The sequence below is a fragment of the Myotis brandtii genome, unplaced genomic scaffold, assembly GCF_000412655.1.
Source record: "Myotis brandtii unplaced genomic scaffold, ASM41265v1 scaffold62, whole genome shotgun sequence".
Classification (NCBI taxonomy): Eukaryota; Metazoa; Chordata; class Mammalia; order Chiroptera; family Vespertilionidae; genus Myotis; species Myotis brandtii.
In genome coordinates, this window is record NW_005370366.1 from 1,266,660 (window position 1) to 1,281,365 (window position 14,706).

The following is a 14,706-nucleotide window of genomic DNA, read 5'->3' on the forward strand; positions in this document are numbered from 1 at the left end:
AAATTACAGTTATGAAGTAGCAACGAAAATAATTTTATGGTTGGGGGTCACCACAACATGAGGAACTGTATTAAAGGGTCATGGTATTAGGAAGGTTGAGAACCACTGCTGTAATTAATCCCCCTTTAATGTGCACAAATTTCGTGCACTGTGCCACTAGTTATAGATAAAGGCAGGAACAGACTAAGAAAGGAAAGTAACTTTGGATTCAGTTTCACCAGTGCTGAAGAATTTTGAAATTATTTGAACTTGGTCAAGTTAAATGGAATGATATATTTCGGAATAAAAGGTAATAAATTAGCTGGGTTTAAAAAAATACAAAAAAACATGTTAGATAAGTATCTGTCTTTCTAAAATGTAGGCAACTTTAAAGGATTCTGACCCCAACCTTGCCAGGAATTTCTTCCTTTTTCCTGAAACTATATTTTAAATATTTATTATGAAGTTTCATGTTAATAGTTCCTAAAAAAAAAAAAAAGGGTAAGAATTTGTGTTCCTGTTGTCCCCCCACTCCACAAAGTAAAAGTATTTTTTCATTGTGAGTAAAAGGATTGTTGTTGTTCAAGCTTCCTTACTGAACACATGTGCTCTATTTTTTTTTTGTTTGTTTCTCTTTAAATGTCAAGGCACCTCCTTCCATGGTCAACAATGAACAACGCCAGCATGCAGAGCACATATTCTTATCATTTAGGAAATCGAAGTCACCATTTGCAGTTTGCAAGCATATTTTGGGTAAGTATTCACTTTCAAAATATTTTTGCATAATGACTTCTAATTTTTCTCTCCTTGAATGTTACATATTTTAAATTCCTAATAAAATAAGCAGGTTTGTATAGTTATAATTTTTTATTAATAATCATTCTCTGAAGTGGCTTTAAAGATATCCCATATAGCCAGACAGAAAACTTTTTTTAATTTTGGATTTTTCTCCCTTAGATATAGTGTTTAATAATTTGTTTTATTATGGACCATAGCGCGAAGGCTGTTAAGAGTGGGGGAAAAAGTCTAATATTTTTTTAATTGTTTTCAAGTGTGATGTCATTTATTATAGGAAATGTACTGTATATTATCTCAGTGTTTTAAAATTCAGATTTTTTTGGAACTTTCTACATTTTCTTTCAATTGTTTTTTTTTCATAGTTTTTTTTTTTTTAAACCATGTAGTTTGTACTCAGCTTGCTTAAATGACTATTAGTCAGTTCTGTGTAGGTTATCACTGTATATCCTAAAATGAAGCATTGATTTTTACACTTGTAATGTATTATGAATACCTTATATCTGACATATGTACAGAAATGATCTCTTTCCAAAGATGGTATTTTCTATATATATAGTCTTCTGCCTCTTAGATATTTTATAACCTTGTTATTATTGGCTCTCTCTTTTTTTCTTTTCTTTTTTTTTTTTTAAATTGGAACCATTTTTGTCCCCCAGAGTTAAGGCTCTGAAATGCTGAGTTATCCAATGACCACAGAATTGGCTAGTTGAGAATTAGGAACTAAAATATCTGACCTTTTATTCTTGTGCTTTGACTTATCTGTTAGCCAGCAGATTGAAATCGCCTACAATGAAAGTTATAATGTTAAAAAAATACTCTACATATACGGGGTTATAAATTAGAGTTGTTAGATTGATTGGGTTGGAAAAGCTCTGGTGCAGGGACTGTTGAGGTCCCAGCTACAGTGGTGCCTGCTGTATGTGGTCACCTTGAGGAGTCACTTACCCTCTCTGAGCCTATTCTCACCTGTGAAATGGGAATAGAGATGTCATCTTCCTTCATGGATTTGGCTTTGTTAAGTTGTGAGGTGCAAATGTAGTAACAATGTAGAAAAGCACTCTGTAAACACTCAGGTAAATGTCATGATCCCATTACCTTATTAAAAATATGATAAGCTTAAAAAATGCTGTTTTTTGTTTGCGAGGAGCTAGCAGTGGCAGTGAAGTTGGCTCTCTCCCACTCAGGAGTTAGATCCCACCATTAGAGGAGAAGCTTTAATAACCACCTTTTAAATTCCAAATGAGGAAGTTTTGAAAAAATTTTTGAGTGTTAGTGGTGAGTTTGTTTCTGGCACTGAGATAATTTATTTTATGCCTGTGGAGAATATTTAACTCAGCATTAAATTAAAAGAAGCGAAACTAAACATCAGCCTTCAGAATTTAATGGAGACTTACTTCATCCTTACTGCCTGGAAATTGCTCAGCATTAATAGATTTAGAAAACCATTTTGTTAACTAGCACCTAAAATAAACTGAGATTAGTTTTCTTCATGGCAGGTGCCATAACTACATTAACTAGAGTTCTATTAGTGTTTCATTTAACTTTCTGTTACAATTCAGTCGTCATTCTTTACTAGTCGGGAAGTAGTTGATCTAAGTTATAAGTATTTTATTAGAGTGTATTTGCTTATACCGCTCTTTTTTTGAGTATGTGTATTTATGAAGTATTGTTGCTTTGTTATGATTTGAGCTTGTTTTGGAAAACTTGTTTTTCTGATAAAAATTTCTAAAGAAGGGTATTGCCAATTCCAGCCGTGCTTCTAAAATCATTTTGGGTTTTGAGACATGAACTATTTTAAAAGCCTGAGTGCATGTATTATAGTCATTAATGTACTGCCAAGCCCTGTGTTACATTAATGTTACATCTAAACTTCACAGAGTATCTTTTAACTCCGTCCTCGTCCTCGGTTGCCACCAGCACAGAAAGGTTAATTCCTCTAAGAAGACTTCTCATGCAAGTGGCAGTCAATCACAATTCAGAATTTTCACATTTTTGTCTAGGGTTGTATATCATTTTTGTAGAATGTCGGAGCAATATATTCTGATAAAAGGGAGACTTTCTCCTTGATGCTTCCCTTTTCTGGCCTCTTAAAATTCTTCCTTTCCCCTTCTCACTTAAGTTTTATTACATTTCTCATCTTTCCTCATTTCCTGGTCTTACCCTTTTGTTTTCATTCTAGTTTTAATTTTTTTTTTTGCTCTTTTCTAAAAGTGTGTTTACACACGCATGTGCATGTTGCATGCTTGTGCATTTTGTCAGAAGAGCACTTTAGACTGCTTCACCTCAGAAGTCTTTGGCATAGGAATTTTTTAGGTTTATGGGGGTCAAATGTTTCTTAAGAAATCCTGAGTTCTCTTCTTGTTAAAGAACTATTATATTCCCAGACAGTGAGGGAGTCACTGTCTCCTGGGGCTTTGTGACATTCTTTTGTCCTCCTCTCAGGGAGAAATTGAATTATTTTATTTGTTACCTCAGAAATAGCCAAAATAAAACAAAATGATGTGCATATGTGTCTATCATTAAGCAGAATTTGTACTTTAAAGCCAGAGAGGTGATTGTCCTCACTGACATCTTGGCTTGACTACTAGGGTTTTCATTAAAAAAAAAAAAACACACAAAACTTTCTGATCGATCAAAATGTAGTTTGTACATTTCCTCTCTGACATTTACTTCATTTTAACTTTTGTTTTCATGGCTCTGTCTAGTTTCAGATGGTTGACAAGATACAAATGAATTTTAGTTATGTAATTATTATTAAAGTTACTGTGGTAGGAAATGAAAGTGTCCAGCTAAAGTGGCCTGAAAATAATTGGTCATCTAGACTGTGCCCTAGTCATGGAAAGTTACCCTAATTAGAAATTCTAAATGAATGTGAGTTCCTTGTGAAGACCTGGCCATTTCCAGTGTCTCTCCAGCAGAGAAAAATAGGCCTTAGGTACTGTGTGGGTCCTGCTGGCAAGTTACTAGAGTACCTGCAAGCAGCATTCGCACATTTATGTTAGGGGTAAGTGTAGTGTAGGAAGGCTAATAACAGTTTTCATGAGAAAGTGTAATTTATTAGGTTAGAAAAATTCCTTCTTTGAAATTTGGCTTTCTTTTTTCCAGATTCCCCCTTTTGTAGAGAGCTTTTTATGGGGGTAGTAATGCAGAAATCTTCATTTAATACCAAGCAGAGGAAAAGAGTTATCTTGAGCCCTGGCCAGGTTCCTCAGTTGGTTAGAGCCTCGTACCATTATGCCAAGGTTGGGGGTTCAGTTCTCGGTCAGGGTACATATAGGAATCAATCAGTGAATGCTTGGATCGGTGGAGCAACAAATGGATGCAACAGATCAGGTGGATGTTTCTCTCTTCTTCCCTCCCCCTTTCTCTCTCCCTCCCCCTCCCCCTCCCCCCTCTCTCCCCCTCTTTCTAAAAATCAACTTATAAAAAGTCACCTTGGAAACTTTGAATGTCATTCACCTTTTATAATTGTGCCCCCAGCACAAATAGAAGTAAGCATGTTCCATTGCCCTTGAAGACCAGAAGGTGCTTGTTTGGTCTTACCTTCCCTGGCATGTGCAGTTAGGGCTGGATCAGCATTGCTTAAGGAACACAGCAGCCTTGTGATCTTGGATTTCCTTCTTCATCTCTTGGTGCTTCACTTCCTTTAACTGTAAAATGGCAGGAATTGAACTAGATGATCTTTGGAGTTCTATTTCTAAAGTTCTGTGAGTCCCTACGATTTTTCTTTCTTGTTAAAATCCACGGTTAAGGATTTCAGGTTTTTCTTAAAATTTTTACTGTTGTAATGGAATATGAAGATAGGCAGACACCATCATTTTGTTTTTAAAAGAGATTTATAATAAGAGGTTATTTGAGTGACCATTATGAAGCAGTACTTCATAGATAAAGCTGGGTTTTGTATCAAATCCTCTTTTAATAAAACACTTAATTTTCTCCTGGAACTTTATTTTTTATTTATTTTTTTTTAAAAATATATTTTATTGATTTTTTACAGAGAGGAAGGGAGAGGGATAGAGAGCCAGAAACATCGATGAGAGAGAAACATCAATCAGCTGCCTCCTGCACACCCCCCACTGGGAATGTGCCCGCAACCAAGGTACATGCCCTTGACCGGAATCGAACCCGGGACCCTTGAGTCCGCAGGCCGACGCTCTATCCACTGAGCCAAACCGGTTCTGGCTCTCCTGGAACTTTAAATGCATCTTTTCATTATAAGTTTACATTTTTGGAAGCGATTGCTTTATTTATTGATTATTTTTTAAGGTTTCTAAATTTTTGTGAGTTTTGATGATCATCTCAATTAGAATTCATGTAAAGATAGCATGGAATAATAAAACGTTGAAAAGAAGGTCCAAATTGGTTCCTCTTATTAGTTTTGGTATTTTCAAAATTGCTAGGTAGTAGTGTAATGTAATAGCCTTTTTAGTAGGGTATGCCTTTTCTCTCACATTTTTATGGCTAATTGTGTCAAGATCACTTGGTAAGATTTCTAAATGACCTAAACTTGAATAGGAGAGAAAATGGTGTATCTTCATGCTCTTCTGCTAATTTCTGGAAGGTGCCATTGTTTGCCTAGAGTTCATTTCTCTACTTATGTCCAATGATCTTGGCAAATAACCTGCACTCTAATCATAGACATTTCATGGATTTCACATGATGGTTACTTTTTGGAGCTTCAGAAAATTCCCACTTTTTCTTGACTTTATTTTGACTGTTTCTCCCTTTTGATTATGCTGTTTGAAAAGACTGCAGTTGTATTGTGAATAAAAGAAAAATAGAAAATTAACATAAACATAAAATATTTTTAGGTATGTTAGTTTTCTATTGTTTCCCCCCTCTGGATTCAATTTTTAGTTCAGATACTATCACTTGCTAGTTAAGGCTGGATCTTTCTAAGTGTAGCTTTGGGATTTTACTCAGTTTGATCAGTATTGCAATCAGAAAATTCACAAGAACTTCTCACCTTGTGTAAATTGATTCCTTTTTTTTTTTTTTTACTTTTTTTTAATTTGAGAAAAATATCTTAATGATTGTATTTATTTCTGAACTTACTATTGGAGATGGGTCATCCTGCTGAAAGCTTAATTACTTACATTGAAATATATATGTATATATATTATTTTGTTAATCTTCACCTGAGAATATTTTTTCCCATTGATTTTTAGAGAGAGTGAAAGGGGGGGGGGAGGGGAGAGAGAGAGAGAGAGAGAGAGAGAGAGGGAGAGAGAAAGAAAGAAAGAGAGAGAGAAAGGGAGAAAGAGAAACATTGATATGAGAGAGACACACATTGATTGGTTGGCTCCTACACCAACTGGGCCCGGGGATCGAACCTGCAACTCAAGTACATTCCCTTGACTGGGAATCGAACCCAAGACCCTTCAGTCTGCAGGCTGATGCTCTAACCACTGAGCAACCAACCAGGGCTACATTGAAATATTTTAACAGTGTGGCTCATCACAAATAGTAATGTTCAAAGACTAGTTTATTAAGGTATTTTGCAGGTACCAAGTTCTGTTTTGCACAGGGTGAGAATCTCTTAGGAAGTTTTCTGACTGCTTTATATTTTTATTTTATTTTTTTTAAAGCTGTGTTATTTTTTAGTTCCTCATGCTTTGGAAGTAACAGTTGAAGAGAGGTGAGGAAAGTTTGTGAAAATTGTGATCGGGGATTAGCTGCCACCTGCCAGAGGTGTCTTCTGAGAGGAACTAACCTCTTTGTGGTGCTAGAGCAAGGTCACTGGATTAAAAAAAACATCAGGTAACCATCTTATTCCTTGTCTGAAAAGTTCAATTAATAAATGCAACGTGTTCAAGGGAAGATGAGCTGCTGTTTACAGAAAGAATCTAATTCTTTCCTCAGAAACAAGCAAGGTGGACTATGTCCTCTTTCAAGCTGCCACGGCCATCATGGAGGCAGTGGTCCGAGAGTGGATTCTCTTGGAAAAGGGCAGCATTGAGTCACTGCGAACATTCCTTTTAACTTACGTCTTACAGAGGCCCAAGTAAGTACACAGAGGAGGTTCTGCTGAAACACTCATGCTAAGCTTATCCTTTTGGAGCTTTTCCTTTTGTTCTTTATTTCTTTTAATGATAGACATCATGGAGAAGCTCTGTGTGGGCCTCGTATTTTAAAATCTCATACACATGGCCCTAGCCCAGGGGTGGGCAAACTTTTTGACTCGAGGGCCACAATGGGTTCTTAAACTGGACCGGAGGGCCGGAACAAAAGCATGGATGGAGTGTTTGTGTGAACTAATATAAATTCAAAGTAAACATCATTACATAAAAGGGTACGGTCTTTTTTTTTTTTCTTTTTAGTTTTATTCATTTCAAATGGGCCGGATCTGGCCCGCGGGCCGTAGTTTGCCCACGGCTGCCCTAGCCGGTAGTTGTGTCCTTGTGCTTTCTAAAGGCTGGATTGTAAAGTTCAGGGTTATGTTTTCTTTAAGAAACAATTGTGAAAAGACTGTTAAATCTCTAGCTCCTTGTCTAATGAGCTTTTTTTTTTAAAAAAAAATTTTTTTTATTGATTCAGAGAGGAAGGAAGAGGGGGAGAGAGAGATAGAAACATCAATGATGTGAGAGAGAATCACTGATTGGCTGCCTCCTGCACGCCCCTCACTAGGGATCGAGCCCACAAACTAGGCATGTGCCCTTGGCGGGAATCGAACCCAAGACCCTTCAGTCCACAGGCCAACGCTTTATCCACTGAGCCAAACCTGCGAGGGTTAATGAGCTTTTTATAATGCCTCCAGTTGGGACCAGTACTTCTTCCACCACACTGAGGAACAGATCTCAGAGATGAGTTGAGATTTTAAAAAAGATTTTTAAAAATTTGCTTGTTTCTATAATGTTGTGTATTAGATAGCTAGCATGTTGCCTTTTCATGGGAATAGATTTAAGATTATATTACTGCTTGGAGATGGATATTGGGTCAGAATTTTTCTCTTAATTGGTGGAATCTTAATCTGGCTCTTAGTGGGTTGACTTACATGTATCAAACATTGGTTGAAGAAACTAATGCTTACATAGTGCTTAGTGTGTACTGGGCACAGTTTTGAGAACATTTAATTCTTGTAATAACCCTATTACTGTTGTCCCCATTCCACAGAAGAGAAAACTGAGACTCTGAGTGTTAACTATCTTACCTAGGGTCACATAGCCGGTAGATAATGGAGTGTGGATTTGCACCCAGGTCTTCTGGCTTTGGAGTCTATACACAACCACTGAGACGTAAGCAGGGTTATTAGGAGTTCAGGCATAGTGAGAAATTTGGGAGTATTTTTATATTAGAATTATGTAAAAGTTTTCACTTTGATCTTTATGTTTTACAGCCTCCAAAAGTATGTTCGGGAACAGATTCTCTTAGCAGTAGCAGTAATTGTAAAACGAGGCTCACTAGATAAGTCAATTGACTGCAAGAGCATTTTTCATGAAGTCAGCCAGTTGATCAGTAGTGGCAATCCCACTGTGGTAAGTATGCTAACTATTCACATTTGTAAATATTTATCTTTTATATTATACAGATTCCATTACAGCAACGGCTATCTACATGAAAGAAAAAGCAGTTTTTAATTGTTCCTATTTTCTCTAGTCCTTTTCATACATGTGTACATACTGTAGATATAGTGTAGTTCGCTTTTTCATTTGATCCTATGTTTCCATATTGCTGTAGTATTCATAATCATCATTTTAATGCTGTGAAATATCATAAGATAATATACCACACTATGCTTAGCCATTTTCCTTCTATTGAACACTTCCTCCATTTTTAATAAACCTTTGGCAGCTACTAGTGAACATGGATATAGTGTTGGCTAGAAACTTTCTTTATAAAGGAGATTTTAAGAGATATTTGAAAAAAAGAGATTATTGATGGTTTTCTGTGGTTGAAAGAGGGTTGACCTCATGAGTTAAGTGAGGCCAAACTATATACCTTCGTTGGCCAGAAACTATGTAGTTTGGCTTTCACTCTTCCCTTTCTAATAATATATTTTTTGTGGTCCATTCCTTATACTAGTCTGTTTAAATAAATTTGGGGCAGTATAGTAGATTCGGTGATTTTTATTGTGGATTAACAATTAGGGGCTGCCCAGCAGAGGAGACAGCGCTCAATGAGTATATTAAGCATTCATCAAGTGTTGATCTCCCCATTGGTATCACCCCTATATTTATATAATCTTATTAGGACATGAATACTACTAAATGATCTCTTGTTCTATCAAATAATATTTTAATTATTGAAAGTTAGAAGGAAGTATTTATGCTATTATTCGTGAGTGAAAACTAATTGTGTATTAAAATTGAAAACCAACTTATTAGCTCTAATTTTAATGCTTTAAGAAATATTTTATAGTCTTGATTCTCTACAGATAATTTTGTGGAAGACTATCTAATTCATAAAATGTTTCCTAAGGATATTATATTTTTCGGACACAGTACAGTTTTCCATTTATGACGTGTTCTTAGAGCAAATGTGCTTGTACAGTTATTAGATAATAGGTTGTTTCATGCCCATCTTTGTGATGGGTCATTTTCCTTCTGTGGCTATAAAGGTTGCTGAGGTTACTTCACTGCAGTTTGCAAGGGTCAGATCTACTGTGTACTCGTTAGAAACTTTAATTTCCTAAGGAAAGGAGCTAAATTAAATTTTTTTATTTGAAATTAATGTTTAAGCAAAATTTTAATCTATTTCATGTTTGTTTTATTTCCTTTGATAGTAGGCATACATTAAATCACATTTAAAGCTGTGTAATTTAGCATTTAGTCTCCTTTCTTCCTCTGCCATGTGAGAGGAGTGGGTGAGAAACTGACTTGTCCCCAGCAGCACTGTCCTGGGTGTGATACCAGCTAATCTCTCTCATCACAGGCTCATTGGTTAGGGGAGCAGCTGGAAGTCTGAGTGTACGGCAACCTTTCATAAAGTTTATTCTTGGTAATAAAGCTCCTGGGGGAAGAGCCAAGCTATTATAAGAGACAATCCTCTCTCTGAACAAGAGTATTGTATTTTGTCAGCTGGAGTTAGTGTTTGAGTATCTTGTGCTTGTGACAGTAAGCTGGTGAGTAAGGCAAGCTATCTCTTAGGGTATTTTTTCACTGTAATGAAATTAATGGCTTTTAATAGAAATGAGAATGCTGCTATAAGACTTAAATGTGACGACAACAGTTACTTAGTTGTTAGTGAATTAACTTGTGGATTTTTAGTACTTCAATGAAAGAATAGATTAGACAATTTTATAACCTTGAAGTCTCATTGAGTATCTTCTGCTTGTTCTACTTATTTAAATTTTCTTTTTGGAATTTATCAACAACTGAAAATATAGGGAATACATTGTGTATTCATTTTTCACTTCTCCTTTGTATTAATATAGTGTTAGATGTAGAGATAAAGTTGACTCATTAATCCAGATAACTGAGCATCTACTCTGTTACTTTAGTGATGCTCTAGTTATGGCTTTCCCTTATTAATTGATAACCTATCTTGTTATTTTAATTTGGTGTAATGTAGATAATCAAGAAGTAGGATTAGAAAAGCCAAAATAGGTGATTATTTTATATCATGATGATAAAAATCCTGTTGCTTCTTTATCTTATAGGTAACCTGCTGCATTTTACGTGGTACTTTTACCTGCATGACTTAATTTGAACCTTAGGACAATCACATGAATTAGGCAGGGTAGAGGGTGTGACCTTTTTTGTAGATAAAAAAAGTGAAGCCAAGGCAGAAGTTAGTTGCCCTCAGGTACCTAAAGTGGCAAATCCTGAGCTGTTGTAACCCAGATTTCCTGACTTCTTTGTCTAAACGGGGATTCTAGTACTGGACTCCAGAAAGAGTCCTGCAATATTTTTATTTAGAATTTATTTGGATATAGTTTTAATAAATTGTATTGCTTGGTTTCTAACTTGTTGGAAATAAGAATTATCAATTTAGGATGGCTTGTTAGTGTTGGTCACATTGCCAACAGCATGTGTGACACCAGACCAGGATGACTGAGAAAAACGGGAGTGGTGTAATCCAAAAGCCTGGGCTCTGGTACCACTTGGTCATGGCATATAAAGCCTGTGCGTTTTAGCAGATTTCAGTTGTTTGCGATTACAACATCAAATAGTAAGTGTTTTAGAAATAAGTCTTTTGGAAACATTTACAAGAAGTAAGTTTCATTAAAAATGTTTGCTGCATTTGGAAAATAAACAGATATTCGCTTAATTCTTTTTTATCTTGGATAAATGAAGCCTTGCTATGTTAACCTTTTATAAGTCTCAGACTTGTACTAATGGTGTTTATACTAGTTTAATCCCTGTAAACTGTAGTAGACAATCTCATAGTCTCTTGTTTATCAGTCAGTCAACTTTGATCAGATTTCTTTGAAATTCACCATTCTAAATTATTTAGAACAGCTTTTGTTTTTGACCCTCTTGAGTATCAGAGTCACTGTCTCCAGTACAGAAATAATATCGAGCCCTGACTGTGACAAGGGGTAGAGAGGCAGTACTTGAAGATACAATAAAACCTCCATATAATGGACTAATTCATGTGAGGGGTTTGTCCATTAAAGCTGAAAGTCTGTTATATAACAAAGTAGGTTTTCTGAATTTGTATGTTAAAAAGTGACAAATTAGTTAGTTTACCTGCCTTTGTGTAATAAAATTAAGTATGTATGCCCCTGGCTGATGTGACTCATTGGTTAGAGCATTGACCTGCACATTGAAGGGTTGTGGGTTTGATTCCCAGTCAAGGGCACGTACCTGGGTTGCAGGTTCAATCCCCGGCTCTGGTCAGGGCATGTGAGGGAGGCAACCAATCCATAATCTATGTTTCTCTCTCTTACATTGATGTTTCTCTCTCCCTCTCTCTGTCTTATTCTCTCCCTCCGTCTCTTTCTCCCTTGCACTCTTTCTAAAAATCAATGGGAAAAATATCCTCGCGTGAGGATTAACAAAAAATAACAGTGAATTAATAACAAAAAAACCCCTGTTAATTTAAATATAGGCAAATCTTGGTTGAAAGCATTTTAAAATTAGCAAAGCGTTAATTTTAACGTGAGACATATGAACCGGAAATTTTGTCTCTTAAATCCGAAGTCTGTTAAATTGAGGCCCTCAAAATCTGGGGTTTACTGGTACAGTACTAATCGGTGGGGGGTTCAGAGGTAATGCACGTGGGCTAACCATTAAGATCTAAGTCTGAAGCAAGCACACAGGAACCTTCTTCTACAGGGTAAGAAAAACAAAACACTTGTGACCTCTCATAGGCGAACTGGATGCTTACCCCTTTTCTCCCTCTCTCTGTCCTGAGAAGGAGCTGTCCCCTTTTCTCTCTTAGGATTACACTTTCAGCTTGCTTCCCAGCTATTGTAATGCACCTACCATGAGAGTAATTTTGAGGTTTTATTGAATTGATAATTAAATACTGAAAATGTGTGAACACTTTGGGAAATGAGTCTTAGATGCACTGTGATGTTAATTCCTCTGTGAATAGCCAGAAATACTCTGTTGATATGTGCAGAGGTGCTTTACTCTCTTAATGTACAATCAGTACTTAATCATTCCTTATTCTCCAGGGATTTCTGTTCTTTTGGCACCTTTGAGCATTAGCAGTATAGTATAATTAATGTTTATGATACTGCTCTCAAGTCTTTACAGGGCTTCCAAATTAAGGAGCGATTAAACTGTTTGGTTTCTTTTAATGATGAAAATATCTTACTTAGTTATTTGAAAGCTGGTGATTTTGCGTACATTAAAACCAGAATATTTGATTTCTTAGCCACGATGCATAATTTATTTTCATGTATTAAGTCTTTGAGTGGTAAATTTGATAAGAACACAGTTGCTTTTAAAAATTTGTGTTTATATTTCATAAATATGAAGAGGAAAAGGAAAATACAAAACATGACATCTCAGTTGATGGTATTGGTGTGTATTTAATGATACCTGTGCATTAACACATCGGGAAGCTGTGGACAAATGTTAACAGTAGTGGCCCTTGGATGGTAGGATTGTGGGAAATTTTATTCCCTTCTGTGCTTTTCTGTACTTTCTGGTTTTTAAAAGAAGATGATACATTATTTTTGTAGGAAGAAAAATGTTTATTTGCATTACGCTTATTAATTTGTGTAGTTATTCAGTGTCTGGTAAGTTAATTTATTTTAAAATGTTCAGAAAGCTAAATAGTCTGTAATAAGAATGTATTTTGTTTTAGTTATCATGGGTTAAGAATGTACTTGCTTTTATGGGTGAATTAGTACTTCCTTAGAGTAAAAGGTTGCTGTTTTAGAGCAAGCTTGTCAAACTCAAAGGCTAACACGGGCCAAATAAACACAGTTTAAGTTTATGTGGGCCGCAAAAAAGCAAAAGCTTTAATTTTCATAGAAACATAGATTTATTTTGATAGAGACATGCTCACTACAAAGGGCTGAAATAAAAGTAATTGTTAACATAAAATAATAGAACATTTTAATAAAAATTAATATTTTTCTTGAACATTAACTTACCAGACACTGAATAACTGCACAAATTAATAAGCATAACGCAAATAAACCTATTTTTCTTGTTCTCTGAAAGCAAAATATTTCCTGTTGTGCACACCAAACAAGTCAGTCCAAGACTAATGACGTGGCAATCGGCTGCTAAAAGATTCGCTGCTGGTATTAGTGGAGAGAAATGTTGCACCTGCGCATAAGGCTCGTAAGGGAAATGAATGCAACGTGATTATAGTAATCAATCATTATCGAACGTTGTAGTTCGTTATTAATAATTATGTATAACAGAATGTTGTAAAAATTAAGACATTTTTATTAAAATGTTTCTTACATACTGTTACATTGGCTCGGCCGCAAAAATATTTGTTGTGGGCTGCATGCGGGCCATGAGTTTGACATGCTTGCTTTAAATTGTAAGATGAAATGAGTGTGCAATGAACTGTTCTCTGTAAGAGAAGGCAGTTAAACTTGTACATTTCTCTAAATGACTTAGGGAAGAGGGATATTTTTATATTAAAACAAATGCATATTTTGAGGTAAAATTACAAAGTGTGTGGTGTGTGTTTAAGCGGATTCAGAGTACTTTATCCTTCTTGAAAGCAGTTTGGTCTGTCCCCCTGATTCTTGACAAGTTTGCATGTGTTTTCTGTTGTTAGGGTTTCCTGGTATGGAAAAGTGTGAGAAACTGCTGTAATGTATGGGCTAGTATGCCATCTGTAAATATCAGTTATACATCATGCTTATTTTAGTTGAGATTAAGAGGCCAATAGTAACTTAATTCTTTTTACATTTTTTTAGAGGAAAATTTCAGACATATGCAAAAATAAACAAGAGCGTATTGGTCACCCATGTAACCATCATTCCAATAAATATCAACTCATGGCAATATTTGGGAATTTGATTTTATGTATATTTGCTAAGATTTGCCAAGATAAGCATCTGTAAGGTCAAGGTACCCACATCACAAGCATTTCTGAACAAAGATGTGGCAGTTAGTGGGTGGGATGACTGTTCAGCTGTTCTGTTGGCTTGTATAAATAGTATCATCTTGACTTTAATCTTTGGTTATTCAGAGGTAGTGAGCATATTTCTGTGTAACCCCTGGAAATGTGCCAAAATAATTTGTATCCTCTCCATTCTTGGCACCTTTGACTCTAAAGAGTCTGTGAATAAAAATGATGAGTTGATATTAGGAGCCTGTTGGATAGAGCCATTGAGGAGGAAAACCTTCGTTTTCAATGAAGAAAAATTTTGAATACTACCTGGTTAATATTTGGAAGACTATAAACTTTCCACTTTTCATCTATTTGGAAATACATTTTACTATCATCTGAGCATAGACCTGGGCTTAATTTCAGCTGGACTTCATTTCTTCTTCCTTCTTCCTTCTTCCTTCTTCCTTCTTCCTTCTCCTTCCTTCTCCTTCCTTCTCCTTCCTCCTCCTCCTC

The 14,706-nt window shown here is 35.7% G+C and overlaps 1 protein-coding gene across 1 annotated transcript in view; it reads left to right on the forward strand.

The window, feature by feature from the left end:
- The window catches only part of XPO4 (exportin 4), a 144,062-nt gene that overhangs the window by 36,215 nt on the left and 93,141 nt on the right, over positions 1-14,706 (forward strand). The window contains exons 2-4 of the mRNA XM_005879996.2: positions 627-732; positions 6,640-6,781; positions 8,114-8,252. Coding sequence (XP_005880058.1) covers positions 639-732; positions 6,640-6,781; positions 8,114-8,252 — 375 coding nt within the window. The 5' untranslated portion in view covers positions 627-638. The remainder of the gene's footprint in view (positions 1-626; positions 733-6,639; positions 6,782-8,113; positions 8,253-14,706) is intronic.